At 38.7% G+C, this 20859-nt stretch overlaps 1 protein-coding gene across 1 annotated transcript in view; it reads right to left on the bottom strand.

Annotated features, from left to right (window-relative positions):
• Window positions 1-20859, bottom strand: part of LOC128703704 (ral GTPase-activating protein subunit alpha-1) — a 271349-nt gene that overhangs the window by 74849 nt on the left and 175641 nt on the right. Inside the window, exon 12 of the mRNA XM_070086908.1 lies at window positions 8113-8235. Within this exon, the coding sequence (XP_069943009.1) occupies window positions 8113-8235 (123 nt within the window). The remainder of the gene's footprint in view (window positions 1-8112; window positions 8236-20859) is intronic.

The following is a 20859-nucleotide window of genomic DNA, read 5'->3' as shown; positions in this document are numbered from 1 at the left end:
CCTCCTCCCCAATTTGATATCCAATTTTTCTTTATCTAAATCATTTGACACCCTCATCACCTTACTCTTTTCTATGTTCACTTTCAACTTTGTACCTTTACACACATTCTCCAACTCATCCACTAACCTTTGCAATTTTTCTTTAGAATCTCCCATAAGCACAGTATCATCAGCAAAAAGTAACTGTGTCAATTCCCATTTTGAATTTGATTCCCCATAATTTAACCCTTTCAGGGTCCGTCCCTTAGATCTACGGCTGGTCGGTGAGTGTCCAAACTGTAGATCTACGCCAAAATTCTAGCGCCGTCAAATTTAGCGCGAAAGCGTTCATAGGCCTACATATGAGAGAATGGGTCTGCGCCGTGGGTGTGCGCCGTAAACAAAAAATCTAGACGCCTGCATAGCATTGTGGGAACGCCGGCTCAGTCACCCTTGTTCACCATGCCTCGTCGCAAGTCAGCTCTCACTCCCCGGAAAATTGGGACTCTCCTCTTCCTGTCTGATAGTTCTGACACTGATGGAAGTGGAAATGAAGACGAATTCTACGGCTTTGATAAGTTAGTGACCGAAAATAATGACCAGGATATCGATAATAGTGCAGAAAACCCCGACGATCCTCGACCTTCTACCTCTGGTGTGGGCACTCGTGACTCACGGTCGGGTGTTCCTAAACGTAAGAGAAAACTAATATTTTCCCGTGGCCTGGCCTCTGACTTCAGTAATGACGATGATTCTGACGTGGATTGTGATTTTATTGCGCTCGACGATCATTCGAGTAGTGATAGTGAGGAAACATATTCACCAGTGAAGCGTCGGTATGTTCGCCGCCGCATGCGCTCGGGTAGTGTACCCTATGCTGTGCCCAGGGGACGGAGTACATCCCGGAGTACATCCCGTGGCCCTACACCCGTTTTAGGTAGTGATAGTGAGGATGATGTGGCTACACTTGGCATGGATGGGCCACAGACATCAGTGGATGGTGTTAGTGGGCCTGGTGGTGGTAGTGGCACCGCCATGCGTGACTCGCTGTGCCACGCGGGGACCCACGCTGCTGACTCGTCAGTTCAAGGACAAAGCGGAGCGTCACCCACCAGCCCGCCACAACCACCCGTACAACCAGCCTATGATGTCCAGTATCCACCAGCAAACCGTATCTGGGATTGGCAGCAAAATCCCAATTTTGTTCCCAGCCCTCACCACTTTGATGACTCTCAAAGTGGAATTCTACCTACCTGTCCCCTTGGAACCACGGCCAATGAACTGGAATTCTTTGAATTATTCTTTGACCAGCCATTGATGGAAATTATTGTCAGGGAAAGTAATAAGTATTTTCAGTACACCATGGCAAATACGATCTTATCACCACAGTCAAGACTACACAGGTGGAAAGAGACGACTGTTGCAGAAATGTATTTGCTTTTTGCAACAATAATGCTTATGCCTCACGTCTATAAGCATAATATAAAAGCATACTGGTCCACAGATCGGCTAATTTGTACCCCATCCTTCAGTGAAATAATACCAGTGAACAGGTTTATCTTACTGTTACGTATGTTGCACTTCTCTGACAAAACCAGGCCTGACAGAAGTGACAGGTTATACAAGATTAGAAATGTTTTCATGTATCTCAAACAAAAGTTCAGGATATACTTTTATCCATTCAAGAATCTTGTAATTGACGAGTCTTTGATTTTGTTCAAAGGTAGACTGTCATTCAAGCAGTATATACCGAGCAAGAGGAACCGCTTTGGTATAAAATTGTTTGTACTCTGTGATTGTGACAGTGGCCTGGTGTTGGATATTGTTGTATACACGGGTAGTAAAACATTGAAAGATACCAAGATGTTATTGGGTATATCAGGTGACGTAGTGAGAAACATGATGGCACCTTATCTTGGTAAGGGCCATACATTATATACCGATAACTGGTACACAATCCCATTACTCAGTGATTTCATGCGAGTGAACAAGACAGATGTGTGTGGCACAGTGCGTTCTAATCGTAAACATATGCCCAGGCTCAACGCAGGTGTTCGTGGTGATGACGTGCAGGTGTTTACTGCCAATGACATCATGGCATTACGGTGGCATGACAAACGAGATGTCACATTGTTGACAACCATTCACCGTAATGAAATGCAAGACAGTGGCAAAGTTGATCGAGTGACTAATGAACGTATTCGAAAACCAGTGACAGTGATTGATTATACACAAAACATGCGCTTGGTTGACAAGTGTGACATGCAGATTGGTTTTGTTGACTGTGTTCGTAAGAGTTACAAGTGGTACATGAAACTTTTCTTCCATCTCATGGACATTTCAATGCTGAATGCATATAATATGTACCAAATAAAGACTGGTAACAGACCACCGTATGGTGAATTTTGTTTGTCTGTTGTCAGACAACTCATAATGAAGTACCAGGTAACAACACCTGCAATACAACATGGTCCTCGAATTCATCACAATATACCCAAGCGTTTGAGGAGAGAAGGTGATCATTTCATAATACAGCTTCCTTCAACTCAAAAGAAATTTGCTCAGAAGAGATGCATTGTCTGTGCACAAACAAAACGACGGCAACAAAGATGCAAAGACACTCGGTTTATGTGTGAGGAATGTAAGGTGCCTCTGTGCATGGTGCCTTGTTTCAAGGAGTTCCACAAGCTCCAGCAGTTCTAAAACCATGTCCAGTGATTGTAAATATGTAAATATATGATAGAACATTAGTATTATACAATATTTGTGCATGTTTATTGTAATAAACAACAGTGATAAACAATAATATGATAATAACTTTAGTGCGGTTATTGTGTTCAATACAGTGAGTATATATATATCAATTATATACAGTATTGCTCTCTCAGGCCCCAAATGTTAGTAGGAATAGAAAAAAATTGGAAAAGAAAAGAAAAAACAACAAAATAATATAATACGCGTATGTGGAATTCGTCGATGTTGCCGCCACCACATCATTTTCTACAAACTTCTTCGCACTGTATCTCGGTAAGTACTGATCAGGTTCTAATTTTTTTTGTTTTATTACCTTCACAAAAATATGCTCTTTAATTCTGTAAGAAAAAATAATTTTTTTTTTTCAAAATTTCTTGGACACTGGTGCGTGACTTCAGATTTTGGCCTTGGACAGTGAAAGGGTTAACCCCACCCGTCTCCCAAACACCCTAGCATTTACTTCTTTTACAACCCCATCTATAAATATATTAAACAACCATGGTGACATTACACATCCCTGTCTAAGACCTACTTTTACCGGGAAGTATTTTCCCTCTCTTCTACACACCCTAACCTGAGCCTCACTATCCTCATAAAAACTCTTAACAGCATTTAGTAACTTACCACCTATTCCATATACTTGCAACATCTGCCACATTGCTCCTCTATCCACTCTATCATATGCCTTTTCTAAATCCATAAATGCAATAAAAACTTCCCTACCTTTATCTAAATACTGTTCACATATATGCTTCAATGTAAACACTTGATCTATACATCCCCTACCCACTCTGAAGCCTCCCTGCTCATCCGCAATCCTACATTCTGTCTTACCTCTAATTCTTTCAATTATAACCCTACCGTATACTTTTCCTGGTATACTCAGTAAACTTATTCCTCTATAATTTTTACTATCTCTTTTGTCCCTTTTCCCTTTATATAAAGGGACTATACATGCTCTCCGCCAATCCCTAGGTACCTTCCCCTCTTTCATACATTTATTAACCCTTTCAGGGTCCGTCCCGTAGATCTACGGCTTTACGTTCAGGGTCCAAACCGTAGATCTATGCCAAAATTCTAGCACCGTCAAATTTAGCACGAGAAGGCTGGTAGGCCTACATCTAAGAGAATGGGTCTGGGTGGTCAGTGTGCATACCATAGAAAAAATCTGGACACCCACATGGCATTGTGGGAAGGCCGGCAAAGTAGCTTTGTTCATAGTGCCTGGTGGCAAGGAAGCTCTCACTCCCCACTCACTCTCCGGGCGAATTCTGACTCTCCTCTTCACAACTTACAGTTCTAAGACTGATGGAAGTGGAGCTGAAGACGAATTCTATGGTTTTGAACCATATGGTACCATTGTGCCATATGGTACAATGGTACCATATGGTACAATGGTGCCATGTCATACAATGGTATCATATGGTACAATGGTACCATATGGTACAATGGTACCATATAGTATATTGTACCATATAGTACATTGTACCATATAGTACATTGTATCATATAGAACATTGTACCATATGGTACAGGGTACAGGGACCCTAATGGAAATATATCTGTCTGACTTTTTTGGGTTATCCTAGGTTCTCCAAACATATGCTGCTAAGTATGATATTCTATGTAACTTTATTTGTGTATAACTAAATAAACTTACTTATGATGCCACATGCACTTGAGTAAGTTTATTCAGGTGTACAGAAATACAATTACATCGATTATCATACATAGCAGCATACGTATAAAATCCTAGGATAACGCAAAAAAGTCAGGGTGACTTATTTCCATAGTTATCCCTGTATCTGTACCATATGGTGTCCTGTACTGTATGGTACCCTATACCATATGGTACCCTGTACCATATGGTACCCTGTACCATATGGTACCTTGTACCATATGGTACCCTGTACCAAGTGGTACCCTGTACCAAGTGGTACCCTGTACCATATGGTACCCTGCACCATATGTTATCCTGTACTGCATGGTACCCTTTACCATATGTAGTACAATGTACCATATGGTACCCTGTAACATATACCGTGTACCATATGGCTAATAGGTGTTGGTGGCATGAGACACCACCCAAGACTGAGTGAGTGGCGACGCAAGCTAGCTACTGACTCTGCAGTTTCCGAGACTAAGTGCTTTGTCATCCACCTCAAGGAACACGTAAAGTTCCTGTACACTTGTAAATATATAATAGAACATTACTAATATACATTTTTGCATATTTTTGTTGTAAATAACTATTGTAAACAAAATAATAATGAAAATATTAGTGTGTCTGTGTTGAATACAACAGTACCATATGGTACAATGAACCATATGGTATCATTGTACTGTATGGTACAATGTACCATATGGTACCATTGCATTATATGGTACCATTACACCTTATTGTATCATAAGGTACCATTACACCATATGGTACCATTGTATCATATGGTACCATTGTACCAAATAGTGCCGTTCTACCATATGGTACCATTGTATCATATGGTACCATTGTATCATGTGCTATTTTGCCATATTGTACCATATGGTACCATTGTATCATGTGATGCCATTGTGCCATATGGTACCAATGCACCCTATGGTACCATTGCACCCTATGGCACCACTGTACCATATGGTACCATTGTATCATGTGCCATTGTATCATATTGTACCATATGGTACCATTGTATCATATGGTGCCATTGTACCATATGGTACCATTGCACCATATGATACTATATGGTACCGTTGTATTCAACACAATAACCGCACTAATATTTTCATCATTTTGTTTACAATAAACTTGTAAACAAGTTTTGTAAGCAATATAATGATAAACAAATTAGTGCAGTTATTGTGTTGAATACAATGAGTGTACACTTATACAATATACATTATACTGGTCTCACAGGCCACAAATGTTATTAGAAAAAGAAGAAAATTAGAAAAGAAAAAAGTATAAAAAACATAAAATAAAAAAATGGGATTATGCGGAAGTTACTGATGTTGCTGCCACCCGGTCATTTTGGGTCAACTTCCCACCGCTGTATCTCGGTAAGTACTGATCAGAAAAAACTTTTTTTTTTGTCTTATTACCTTCACAAAAATATACTCTTTAATTCTTTAAGAAAAAATAATTTTTTTTTTTTTTTTCAAAATTTCTTGGACACTGGAGCACCACTTCAGATTTTGGCCTTGGACCCTGAAGGGGTTAAACAAAAGAACCAATCACTCCAACACTATATCATCCCCTGCTTTTAACATTTCTGTCATGATCCCATCAGTTCCAGCTGCTTTACCCCCTTTCATTCTACGTAATGCCTCACGTACTTCCACCACACTTACATTCTGCTCTTCTTCACTCCTAAAAGATGGTACACCTCCCTGGCCAGTGCATGAAATTACCGCCTCCCTTTCTTCCTCAACATTTAAAAGTTCCTCAAAATATTCTCGCCATCTACCTAATACCTCCCTTTCCCCATCTACTAATTCCCCTACTCTGTTTTTAACTGACAAATCCATACTTTCCCTAGGCTTTCTTAACTTGTTTAACTCACTCCAAAATTTTTTCTTATTTTCATTAAAATTTCTTGACAGTGCCTCTCCCACTCTATCATCTGCTCTCCTTTTGCAGTCTCTCACCACTCTCTTCACCTTTCTTTTACTCTCCATATACTCTGCTCTTCTTATAACACTTCTGCTTTGTAAAAACCTCTCATAAGCTACCTTCTTCTATTTTATCATATATATATATATATATATATATATATATATATATATATATATATATATATATATATATATATATATATATATATATATATATATATATATATATATATATATATATATATATATATATATATATATATATATATATATATATATATATATATATATATATATATATATATATATATATATATATACATACATACATACACACACAGACTACTAGATATGTTTAGATTGAAAAATCACATCAAAGGAAAAAATAAGGTGGACCCTTGGCTAATGATATTAATCCGTTCCTGAGAGCTCATCGTTAGACGAAATTATCGTTAGCCGAATTAATTCTCCCTATAAGAAATAATGGAAATCCAATTAATCCGTTCCAGACAGCCAAAAATATCAAAATTCTTTTTTTTTTTTTTTCATGAAATATACATTTCCCTATAAAGAAAACAATGAGACATGCACAATAACTATATAAATAAATGTTAAAATGACACCTTTATTGAAGAGTACTGATGAGTGATGAGACGCTGTTTTTCTTGAACACTCTGGGATTTTTAGAGTGATACACGAGTAAAGGCTTCACTTTGCAATCCCCACTAGTATTACAACAAAACAAGAAAGTTAACCTGTCTTTCATAGGCTTGTGTCCTGGGAGTGCCTTTTCCTCCTGAGTAATGTAGGTCCTGTTTGGTATTTTCTTCCAGAACAGGCCTGTTTCATCACAACTGAACACTTGTTAGGGTTGGAATTTTTCAGCTTCGCCACGCCTTATCACACTGTGTATGCCAGTACAATTCTTAAATCTTTCAAACCAACCTTTGCTGGCCTTAAATTCACCAATATGAGCACTAGTTCCAGGCATTTTTTCCTCTTCACCTGGGTGTTAGTTGACTGGTGTGGGTTGCATCCTTGGGGACAAGATTAAGGACCCCAATGGAAATAAGTTAGACAGTCCTCAATGACTCGCTGACTTTCTTGGGTTATCCTGGGTGGCTAACCCTCTTGGGATTAACTGTTTCTCGGTAATTGTTTCTTGTTAAGCCACACCAACAACAGTCTCCACATCTTCAAGTAGCACAATTGACGGTGGTGCAGCAACAGCTGACGGTGGTTCAGCAGCAGTTGACAATGGTACGATAGTATTTCGATAGTATTTCTCACCCTTTTTACCACAGGGTTGGCACTAGAAGCTTTCTTTGGGCCCATGGTGGCTTATTTAGCAGTTACAAGCACTATAAACAATGGAATAATACAAAATGTATAGAATGTATGCATGAAACCAGCCACCCTGGCTTGTAAACAATGACGGCAGGACAGCTGAGGCGCTCAGGCTGGACGGACAGGTTCGGGACGAATCATGTTAGACTAGTTTTTTATCGTTAGGCGGGCCAAAATTTTTACACTCAAATGCTTCGTTGGGTGGATTTAACGTTACGTGATGCGTTCATTAGCCGAGGGTCCACTGTATATTTATTTCAAATAAGTAACATATTTAAGTTGATTCAAATTAAATCTAGCACCAATTTTATAACACAGACATAATTCCAATAGTAATCCAAAGAGGAGTAATCGATTGATACACAAGTCAATATATCAAAATAATGAAACATTAATAATGTACAGTACTGTTATCTTACTTACCGCCCATTCCTTGATGAGTTCATCCCAATGAGTAAGTGATGCCAGGGTTAACAGAAGCTGGTCCCACAGCTCACCAGATATGGCAACACTCAAATTAGCTTTTATCCAGGAGACAATCAAAGTCTGTAAAAATAAGTATATCAAATTTTCAATTTCAAAGCAACCTAATTTGAAAAATTAACAAAAAGTATGATTTTTCATTATGGAAGATGACTTACACAAACTTAATTTTCTGATATTGAATAGCATGTGTCTGAACACAAGAAAATATATATTTATGTACACATAGTGGTTCAGTGAAAAACTTTAATTATGTACTGAACTGGCAAATTTCAAAACAGCATACTGATACACTCTATGAAGTGGCAGATTAAGAGCAGGTACTACATATACTTCTATTTTGTTAGTATGTCTTCTGTTCTACTGAGTACAAGAAACTGCTTATTCAACTATTACAACTACCCTATAAAGTGAACACATGTTGGTAATTTGGCCAATTTCTACACAAAATACAAAGAATATTAATTTAAATTTTTTTTAACACGTTGGCTGTTTCCCACTGAGGCAGGGTGACCCAACAAGAAAGAAAATCCAAAAAGAAAGAAAAAACTTTCATCATTCAACACTTTCACCATCACTCATACATAATCACTGTCTTTGCAGAGGTGCTCAGATACGACAGTTTAGATGTCTCTCCGAACTGCCAATATCCCAAACCCCTCCTTTTACCCTTAAACTGTCCAACCGTAGATCTACGTTTCTACCGCTAGCACTCCAAACGTAGATGTACATTTTGTTTTTCCTGCCTCCAAATTTGGCTCAATTGGCCTCAAATGCCGGGTCAGTATAGAATGGGTCTTAACACTCAGTGTACACAGTATTTCTAAAATATGGGACCACTTAGTACCTTGTGGGAGCAGCAGTTCAACTGAGCATCAGCTAGAGCAAATAGCGTAGTAAACACCAGGGACTCACTGATGTCATGTTGTATTAACACTCCCCTTCTAAGAGGAAAGTGATGTTAACCTAGAGTTTAGTGGCTTTGAGTTAGATGTGGCCACAAGTGGTCAAGGAAATATCAATAACCTCGATAATAACCTATGTGCAACATTTGTGCAACATCCCTTCATTTCTGATACCACCGGTAACAAAAAAAAAGGCACAATACAGTGACTAGAACAATACACAGGTAACCCGAACATATAAGAGAGGAGCTTATGACGACGTTTCAGTCTGACTTGCACCAATTACAAAGTTACACTCAGTGTGACTGTGTGACTCAGTGTGACTTTGTAAATGGTCCAAGTTGGACTGAAACGTCGTCATAAGCTCTGCTCTTCTATGAGCAGGTTATTTGTGCATCATACCACTGGCAGTGTCATCCTGCCAGAATATCCTATAACCTATGCCCTAAGTAAAGAGAAACAATTCTGGAACATGTGTAATACGTATTCGGCAGGCTAGCCAGCTGGCAGGGTGGCTGGGTGGCTGGCTGGCTGGTAGGCTAGCTGGCTGACTGACTTTGGCTGTCTCTCTGTCTGTATCTGTCTCTGTCTATGTCTGTCTGTCTATCTGTCTGTCTGTTTATATCACTGTCTCTGTCTCAGAGGTACACATAAGTACAGTTATTATACATAGTGTAAATTACCTAGGATAACCCAAAAATTCCAGGCAAAGTGCTATACAGTGCTTGTAGATATAAGGCATAATAAGCATGACTAGTAAGTATTTTCATTTGCTCAGGAATCAGATGTGATGACTGCATCATGTGTAATACCTGTTGGTTTACGAGCCGCTCCCTGAGACAGACAAGCAGACGGAAAGACAGACACACAGGCAGACAGGAAAACAGATAAGCAGAGCTACACTGACAGATAAGCAGAGCTAGACACAGATAGATAGACAAACAGATAGACAGAGACAGACAGCCATGTTTGTGTGTAACAGTGAAAACAAATAAAGCCAGGGTTCTCTGGAGCAGTGCACGCTCATCAAGTGTCACTCTACTGCCCAAAAACCGGCCTAAATACAATTCGGCCGATACCCACAGTGGCCGATATTCGTGGTTCCAATGTATTTCTAGACAATAATAAATGACCAAGGCAGGTGAAAATGTTCACCTGTCAGTGTGTTTGTAACTATTTGAGTATGATTTCAGTACCTAATATTAGTGTCAGAACATAGATTGGCTATGAAATCACAAGAACTACTATAAATTGTAATTATCAGAACATCAAAATTATATAAATTAAAATAAAAACGAGAAAAAAAGGTATATCGGCAACATTTCTGCAAGCGGCAGGACTCCACATTGCCATCAGGTGAGCATTCAGTGCCAACTTCATGGTCTTATATCTCAGTAAGTATTTTATTTTATTATCACACTGGCTGATTCCCACCAAGGCAGGGTGGCCCGAAAAAGAAAAACTTTCACCATCATTCACTCCATCACTGTCTTGCCAGAAGGGTGCTTTACACTACAGTTTTTAAACTGCAACATTAACACCCCTCCTTCAGAGTGCAGGCACTGTACTTCCCATCTCCAGGACTCAAGTCCGGCCTGCCGGTTTCCCTGAACCCCTTCATAAATGTTACTTTGCTCACACTCCAACAGCACGTCAAGTATTAACCCTTTCAGGGTCCGTCCCATAGATCTACGGCTTTACGTTCAGGGTCCAAACCGTAGATCTACGCCATGAGCTCAGCTCACTCTGATAAACTGTGAGTGGTACATTTGGGCCTAGATATGAGAGAATACATCTATGTGGCATGTGTGCACCACATAAAACAGATCCTGCAGCACACTGTGTATAATGAGAGAAAAAAAAATGAAATCATGATTTTTCGATTAAAACAGCAACTTTGCAGTGTTTTTTCGTATGTTTTTTATAGTTGTATTTGCGATTTCTTGGTCTCATTTGATAGAATGGAAGACATATTACAGAAATAGAGATGATTTTGATTGGTTTTAGCACTGGAAATGGCTTGAAACTGAGCTCAAAGTAGCAGAAATGTTAAATTTTTGCCGATATTCAAGAGTAAACAAACGACCTCATACGTCTAATACACGTCAGCTGGTGGGTCTAATATACATTCACAAATATGGTGATGATATTTATACAATTATTACAGTATTGCATAACAGTAAATCTTCTATTTTTTGGTGTGAATAAAAATTCATTATGTGAATAAAAAATCAAAATGGAATTTATTTGTAAAGCCTCAAAACATAACTAATGAACAGAGGAAATGTTAGTTTAGTGCCAGGAATGCCTACATTGTTCATTCTGGACCCTATTTTGAAATTGGAATATTTTGAACTTTGTGTTAAAATGGCCAAATTAACAATTTCCGATCACTTTATTTTGTAGTTGAAACAGTTGACTTGGCGATTTCTTGTGCTCAATCGATAGAATAGAAGTAATACTAGTGAAATAGCTAAGAATTTGGTTGATTGGAATAATGTAATTGGCCTAAAATGGGAGTCAAAGTCGGCAAAATCGCCGAATCGTAAATATCGCTGACACATCAAAATTCGCGAGAGCATAATTTCGTCAATTTTCCACCAAATTTCGTACTTTTTGTTTTATTACCTTCACAAAAAGATTCTCTACGATTTCATAAGAAAAAATAACAAATTTTTTTTTTTGAAAATTCTTGGACACTGGTGCGTGACTCCAGATTTGGGCCTTGGACCCTGAAAGGGTTAAAAACCATTTGTCTCCATTCACTCCTATCAAACACGCTCATGCATGCCTGCTGGAAGTCCAAGCCCCTCGCACACAAAACCTCCTTTACCCCCTCTCTCCAACCTTTCCTAGGCCGACCCCTACACCGCCTTCCTTCCACTACAGACTGATACACTCTTGAAGTCATTCTGTTTCGCTCCATTCTCTCTACATGTCCGAACCACCTCAACAACCCTTCCTCAGCCCTCTGGACAACAGTTTTGGTAATCCCCCCACCTCCTCCTAACTTCCAAACTACGAATTCTCTGCATTATATTCACACCACACATTGCCCTCAGACATGACATCTCCACTGCCTCCAGCCTTCTCCTCGCTGCAACATTCATCACCCATGCTTCACACCCATATAAGAGCGTTGGTAAAACTATACTCTCATACATTCCCCTCTTTGCCTCCAAGGACAAAGTTCTTTGTCTCCACAGACTCCTAAGTGCACCACTCACTCTTTTCCCCTCATCAATTCTATGATTCACCTCATCTTTCATAGACCCATCCGCTGACACGTCCACTCCCAAATATCTGAATACATTCACCTCCTCCATACTCTCTCCCTCCAATCTGATATCCAATCTTTCATCACCTAATCTTTTTGTTATCCTCATAACCTTACTCTTTCCTGTATTCACCTTTAATTTTCTTCTTTTGCACACCCTACCAAATTCATCCACCAATCTCTGCAACTTCTCTTCAGAATCTCCCAAGAGCACAGTGTCATCAGCAAAGACCAGCTGTGACAACTCCCACTTTGTGTGTGATTCTTTATCTTTTAACTCCACGCCTCTTGCCAAGACCCTCGCATTTACTTCTCTTACAACCCCATCTATAAATATATTAAACAACCATGGTGACATCACACATCCTTGTCTAAGGCCTACTTTTACTGGGAAAAAATTTCCCTCTTTCCTACATACTCTAACTTGAGCCTCACTATCCTTGTAAAAACTCTTCACTGCTTTCAGTAACCTACCTCCTACACCATACACTTGCAACATCTGCCACATTGCCCCCCTATCCACCCTGTCATATGCCTTTTCCAAATCCATAAATGCCACAAAGACCTCTTTAGCCTTATCTAAATACTGTTCACTTATATGTTTCACTGTAAACACCTGGTCCACACACCCCCTACCTTTCCTAAAGCCTCCTTGTTCATCTGCTATCCTATTCTCCGTCTTACTCTTAATTCTTTCAATAATAACTCTACCATACACTTTACCAGGTATACTCAGCAGACTTATCCCCCTATAATTTTTGCACTCTCTTTTATCCCCTTTGCCTTTATACAAAGGAACTATGCATGCTCTCTGCCAATCCCTAGGTACCTTACCCTCTTCCATACATTTATTAAATAATTGCACCAACCACTCCAAAACTATATCCCCACCTGCTTTTAACATTTCTATCTTTATCCCATCAATCCCGGCTGCCTTACCCCCTTTCATTTTACCTACTGCCTCACGAACTTCCCCCACACTCACAACTGGCTCTTCCTCACTCCTACAAGATGTTATTCCTCCTTGCCCTATACACGAAATCACAGCTTCCCTATCTTCATCAACATTTAACAATTCCTCAAAATATTCCCTCCATCTTCCCAATACCTCTAACTCTCCATTTAATAACTCTCCTCTCCTATTTTTAACTGACAAATCCATTTGTTCTCTAGGCTTCCTTAACTTGTTAATCTCACTCCAAAACTTTTTCTTATTTTCAACAAAATTTGTTGATAACATCTCACCCACTCTCTCATTTGCTCTCTTTTTACATTGCTTCACCACTCTCTTAACCTCTCTCTTTTTCTCCATATACTCTTCCCTCCTTGCATCACTTCTACTTTGTAAAAACTTCTCATATGCTAACTTTTTCTCCCTTACTACTCTCTTTACATCATCATTCCACCAATCGCTCCTCTTCCCTCCCGCACCCACTTTCCTGTAACCACAAACTTCTGCTGAACACTCTAACACTACATTTTTAAACCTACCCCATACCTCTTCGACCCCATTGCCTATGCTCTCATTAGCCCATCTATCCTCCAATAGCTGTTTATATCTTACCCTAACTGCCTCCTCTTTTAGTTTATAAACCTTCACCTCTCTCTTCCCTGATACTTCTATTCTCCTTGTATCCCATCTACCTTTTACTCTCAGTGTAGCTACAACTAGAAAGTGATCTGATATATCTGTGGCCCCCTCTATAAACATGTACATCCTGAAGTCTACTCAACAGTCTTTTATCTACCAATACATAATCCAACAAACTACTGTCATTTTGCCCTACATCATATCTTGTATACTTATTTATCCTCTTTTTCTTAGAATATGTATTACCTATAACTAAACCCCTTTCTATACAAAGTTCAATCAAAGGGCTCCCATTATCATTTACACCTGGCACCGAAAACTTACCTACCACACCCTCTCTAAAAGTTTCTCCTACTTTAGCATTCAGGTCCCCTACCACAATTACTCTCTCACTTGGATCAAAGGCTCCTATACATTCACTTAACATCTCCCAAAATCTCTCTCTCTCTCCTCTGCATTCCTCTCTTCTCCAGGAGCATACACGCTTATTATGACCCACTTCTCGCATCCAACCTTTACTTTAATCCACATAATTCTTGAATTTACACATTCATATTCTCTTTTCTCCTTCCATAACTGATCATTCAACATTACTGCTACCCCTTCCTTTGCTCTAACTCTCTCAGATACTCCAGATTTAATCCCATTTATTTCCCCCCACTGAAACTCCCCTACCCCCTTCAGTTTTGTTTCGCTTAGGGCCAGGACATCCAACTTCTTTTCATTCATAACATCAGCAATCATCTGTTTCTTGTCATCCGCACTACATCCACGCACATTTAAACATCCCAGTTTTATAAAGTTTTTCTTCTTCTCTTTTTTAGTAAATGTCTACAGGAGAAGGGGTTACTAGCCATTGCTCCCGGCATTTTAGTCGCCTCATACGACACGCATGGCTTACGGAGGAAAGATTCTTTTCCACTTCCCCATGGACAATAGAAGAAATAAAGAAGAACAAGAGCTATTTAGAAAAAGGAGAAAAACCTAGATGTATGTATATATATATATGCATGTGCGTGTCTGTGAAGTGTCTGTAAGTACTGATCCTAAATTTTTTGCTAATTTAAAAATACAAAGTCCAAAATAAACAATTTTAGACATTCCTGGCAGTAAAACAACATTTTCACTGCTCATTAATCATGTCCCCCAGGCTTCTCCTACATTGCACTGCCCTTCCATGTTGAATTCATAGTCACACACAAGAAGAAGATTCATCCTCTCTCTCAAATAATACAACATAACCAAGAATGATTGCTCATGGTTTATGGCATCCCAATAATTGAATCAGAACCATTAAAAACCCATAAAACAGACTGGGAGGGTAAGAGTGCTTTATCTGTCCTCAGGAAAATTGGCAAAAATCTAATATTTTCACTATCTTGAGCTCGATTTAGAGCTACTTTAACTAACCAAAATAATCTCTATTTCAGTAGCATGTCTTCATATCTATCAAATGATACCAAATAATGTCCAATAAAACCATAAAATACACCCAAGAAAACACCTCAAAGTTGGAATTTTAAATCATACACACAGTTGGAGTTTTACTTTTCCCATCATGCACTGCGTGGGGCAAGTTTTTTTATACTGTGTACACTCACTGCACAGACCCATTCTCTCACACCTAGGCCAAAATTTACTGCTCACAGCTTATGGGCCAATAATTAAAGGCAGTGACTTCTTTCCCTTAACAAGGCACAGAACTAGGTCACAAGGTTTTCAACCTATCAAGATGATTATGATATATTGAAATACAATGTTAAACATTTATTTTATAAACAAGTTTTATGACTCTTGATATAAAAGTAATACAGTAGAAAAACTCTCAAAACTCTCATCAAAAGACTATCATTTAGAGAAATATGTAATACATTATCTACCATGAAAAACACTATACTTTGTTCTTTAATATATACGTATATACAGGTCTCCCTTCATACTTGCGAGGGTTAAGGGATCAGAACCTCACGAATGTTTGGTGCACAAATATATTGTAGGGAAATAACAGCATTTACTTTGCCTAACAATCCTGCTTTCTTAACCTATTGAACCATGAACAATCATAAAACATATGAAAACATCAAGCTGATAAAGGCTATAGCGCCAGCCAGCAATAAAGTGTAGCAAGTAAGTTAAGTGATTAATCGATACAAAGAGGACAGCACAAACTTAACTCCTCCAATGTCGTTGGAGTTATACAGGGCTACTGACAACACCGCTGCCTCTGCTGTCACCTTCACCACCACTATGTACGGCTTGTGCTCTCAGTGGCCCTTATACACCTAACAACAACAACACAACACCACTCGTGACATACGTAACGACATGTTTTATTCATTCTAGAGTATATGTCATGTTTCTATGTAATTAATAATATTGTTTATTATGTCATATTGGATGAATTGTGATAGATAAATAAGATTTAGAGTTGATATTAGTGTCCTATTGAAAGACTATCTTGTCCTATCTCCAAACAAAGTCTGCCGCCGCCACAATTCCTAACAATACGTAATGACATATTTAAAATATGATTAGGCAGCTGGGCATTCGCAAATGTTCAAAGCCCGCAAAAGTGGAACTCGCAAATGTGGAGGGAGACTTGTACTACATATACAATGCACATCATTAAAACATGCCAGTCCCCTCTGAAACCACAACCACAAAATACATCATCCCTCGTGCTTTAAGACATTTTTTAACCATCTAAGAAGTAATTAACATAAATTCATGGGGTAAATTTTGCCATGATTCACAGATGGCATCCTCCAGCCACAGGAGTGGGCTAATATCCTTTTCCCTAGAACAGGAGGGGCCCCGCTTATACAACGGGCTAGGTTCCAAGCTACTACTGTAGAGCAAAAATCACTCTAAAGTGCAACATAGCCTTTTTTCACCTTCAAATGCATATAAAAGCCTGATAACATGTTTACCCTATCATATACATGTATTAACCCTTTCAGGGTCCAAGGCCAAAATCTGAAGTGGTGCCCCAGTGTCCAAGAATTTAAAAAAAAAAAATTGTTATTTTTTCTTATGAAATGGTAGAGAATCTTTTTGTGAATGTAATAAAACAAAAAGTACGAAATTTGATGGAAAATTGACGAAATTATGCTCTCGTGAATTTTGATGTGTCAGCGATATTTACGAATCGGCGATTTTGCCGACTTTGACTCCCATTTTAGGCCAATTACATTATTCCAGTCGACCAAATTCTCAGTTATTTCACTAGTATTACTTCTATTCTATCGATTGAGCACAAGTAATCGCCAAGTCAACTGTTTCAACTACAAAATAAAGTGACCGGAAATTGGTAATTTGGCCAATTTAACACAAAGTTCAAAATATTCCAATTTCAAAATAGGGTCCAGAATAAACAATGTAGGTATTCCTGGCACTAAACTAACATTTCCTCTGTTCATTAGTTATGTTTTGAGGCTTTACAAATAAATTCCATTTTGATTTTTTATTCACATAATGAATTTTTATTCACACCAAAAAATAGAAGATTTACTGTTATGCAATATTGTAATAATTGTATAAATATCATCACCACATTTGTGAATGTATATTAGACCCACCAGCTGGCATGTATTAGACGTGTGAGGTCGTTTGTTTACTCTTGAACATCGGCAAAAATTTAACATTTCCGCCACTTTGAGCTCAATTTCAAGCCATTTCCAGTGCTAACACCAATCAAAATTATCTCTATTTCTGTAATGTCTTCCATTCTATCAAATGAGACCAAGAAATCACAAATACAACTATAAAAAACATACAAAAAAAACACTGCAAAGTCGCTGTTTTAATCGAAAATCATGGTCTCAGTTTTTTTTCTCTGATTATGCACAGTGTGCTGCAGGATTTGTTTTATGTGGTGCACACATACCACATAGATGTATTCTCTTATCAGAGAATACATCTATGTGGTATTTACCACTCACAGTTTATCAGAGTGAGCTGAGCTCATGACGTAGATCTACGGTCTGGACCCTGAACGTAAAGCCGTAGATCTACGGGACGGACCCTGAAAGGGTTAAGTAAGCAACAGAGTTTATGCCTAAAAATTGCATATCCGGTACACACATTACCTCTGTTTTTTTTTTTCAAAAAGTCCGCCATCTCCCACCGAGGCAGTGTGACCAAAGAGAAAGAAAACCCCCAAAAAGAAAATACTTTCATCATCATTCAACAATTTCACCTCACTCACACATAATCACTATCTTTGCAGAGGCACTCAGATACGACAGTTCAGAAGTCCCTCCAAACTGTCAATATCCCAGACCCTTCAAAGTGCAGGCATTTTATGTACTTCCCATTTCCAGGACTCAAGTCCTGGAAATGGGAAGTTTCCCTTAATCCCTTCACTAAATATTACCCTACTCACACTCCAACAGCTCGTCAAGTCCCAAAAACCATTCGTCTCTATTTACACATATCTAACATGCTCACACAGGCTTGCTGGAGGTCCAAGTCCCTTGCCCACAAAACCTCCTTTATCCCCTCCCTCCAACCTTTTTAAGGATGACCCCTACCCCTCTCTCCTTCCCCTACAGATTTATATGCTCTCCAACCCCTCAACAACCCCTCTTCAGCCCTCTGACTTAAATACTTTAAGTAACTCCACACCTCCTCCTAATTTCCACACTATGAATTCTCTGCATAATATTTACACCACAAATTGTCTTTAACCCTTTGACTGTTTTGGTCGTATATATACGTCTTACGAGCCACTGTGTTTGACGTATATATACTCAAAAATTCTAGAGGCTTCAAATCAAGCAGGAGAAAGCTGGTACTCACATGTGTGAGAGAATGGGTCTTGTGGTCAGTGTACACCATATAAAAAAAATCTTGCAGCACCCAGTGCATAATGAGAAAACAAAAACTCCAACTGTGTTTTTGGATTAAAACACCGATTTCGTGGTGTATTTTCGTATAGTATTTATGGTTGTATTCTCGTTTTCTTGGTCTCATTTGACAGAATGGAAAACATATCATAGAAATAGAGGTGATTTTGATAGGTTTTACTATGAAAAGAACCTTGAAATGGAGCTCAAAGTAGGGGAAATGTTTGATTTTTGCTGATGTTCAAAAGTAAACAAATGAAGACATTACCCAATAAATGTCCAACTAGCAGTCATGAATGAGCTGACATTATTTATACAAATATTACAATATTGCAGTAGTATGCAAAACAGTAAATCTCCTATTTTTTGTTTGAATAAAAATTCAAAATAGAAAGCAAGAGTAATATCAGAGGGGCCTGGAGACATGACTGATGAACAAAGAAAATGTTATTTTGGAGCCAGGAATGTCTGCACTATTCATTCTGGACCCTATTTTGAAATTAGCATATTTTTTAATTTGCGTGAAATTGGCCAAATTGCAAATTTCTGACCACGTTATTGGGTAGTTGAAATCGGTAAATGGGCAGTTTCTTGTACTCAATCGATAGAACAAATGGAGTTCTAAAGAAATAGCAATGACTTTTGTCAACTGGAACAATGGAATTAGCTGAAAATAGGGCTCAAAGTGGGCAAAATCGCTGATTCGTTAATATCATCGAGGTCGCTAACTTTGCGAAGCATAATTCCGCAAGTCTTCAATCAAATTTCGTTCTTTTGGTGTCATTACCATCGGGAAAAGATTCTCTATCATTTTATAAGAAAAAATCATTTTTTATTTTTTTCAAAAAATTTTCAACACCTGGAGACACCTCAGGATTTGGGGTTGCGACAGTCAAAGGATTAAACAGAACATCTCCACTGGCTCCAGCTGCCTCCTCGCTGCAGCATTTACAACCCAAGCTTCACACCCATATAAGAGTGTTGGTACCACTATACATGTACTTTCATACATTCCTTTCTTGGCCTCCATGGATAACATTTTTGTCTCTACATATACCTGCAAGGAGGGAAGAATATATGGAGAAAAAGAGAGAGGTTAAGAGAGTGGTGATGCAATGTAAAAAGAGAGCAAATGAGAGAGTGGGTGAGATGTTCTCAACAAATTTTGTTGAAAATAAGAAAAAGTTTTGGAATGAGATTAACAAGTTAAGGAAGCCTTGAGAACAAATGGATTTGTCAGTTAAAAATAGGAGAGGAGAGTTATTAAATGGAGAGTTAGAGGTATTGGGAAGATGGTGGGAATATTTTGAGGAATTGTTAAATGTTGATGAAGATAGGGAAGCTGTGATTTTGTGTATAGGGCAAGGAGGAATAACATCTTGTAGGAGTGAGGAAGAGCCAGTTGTGAGTGTGGGGGAAGTTCGTGAGGCAGTAGGTAAAATGAAAGTGGGTAAGGCAGCCGGGATTGATGGGATAAAGATAGAAATGTTAAAAGCAGGTGGGGATATAGTTTTGGAGTGGTTGGTGCAATTATTTAATAAATGTATGGAAGAGGGTAAGGTACCTAGGGATTGGCAGAGAGCATGCATAGTTCCTTTGTATAAAGGCAAAGGGGACAAAAGAGAGTGCAAAAATTATAGGGGGATAAGTCTGTTGAGTATTCCTGGTAAAGTGTATGGTAGAGTTATTATTGAAAGAATTAAGAGTAAGACGGAGAATAGGATAGCAGATGAACAAGGAGGCTTTAGGAAAGGTAGGGGGTGTGTGGACCAGGTGTTTACAGTGAAACATATAAGTGAACAGTATTTAGATAAGGCTAAAGAGGTCTTTGTGGCATTTATGGATTTGGAAAAGGCGTATGACAGGGTGGATAGGGCGGCAATGTGGCAGATGTTGCAGGTGTATGGTGTAGGAGGTAGGTTACTGAAAGCAGTGAAAAGTTTTTACGAGGATAGTGAGGCTCAAGTTAGAGTATGTAGGAAAGAGGGAAATTATTTCCCAGTAAAAGTAGGCCTTAGACAAGGATGTGTGATGTCACCATGGTTGTTTAATATATTTATAGATGGG

The sequence above is a fragment of the Cherax quadricarinatus genome, chromosome 20 (assembly GCF_038502225.1).
Source record: "Cherax quadricarinatus isolate ZL_2023a chromosome 20, ASM3850222v1, whole genome shotgun sequence".
Taxonomy (NCBI): Eukaryota; Metazoa; Arthropoda; class Malacostraca; order Decapoda; family Parastacidae; genus Cherax; species Cherax quadricarinatus.
This window is presented reverse-complemented; position numbering and strand designations above follow the sequence as displayed.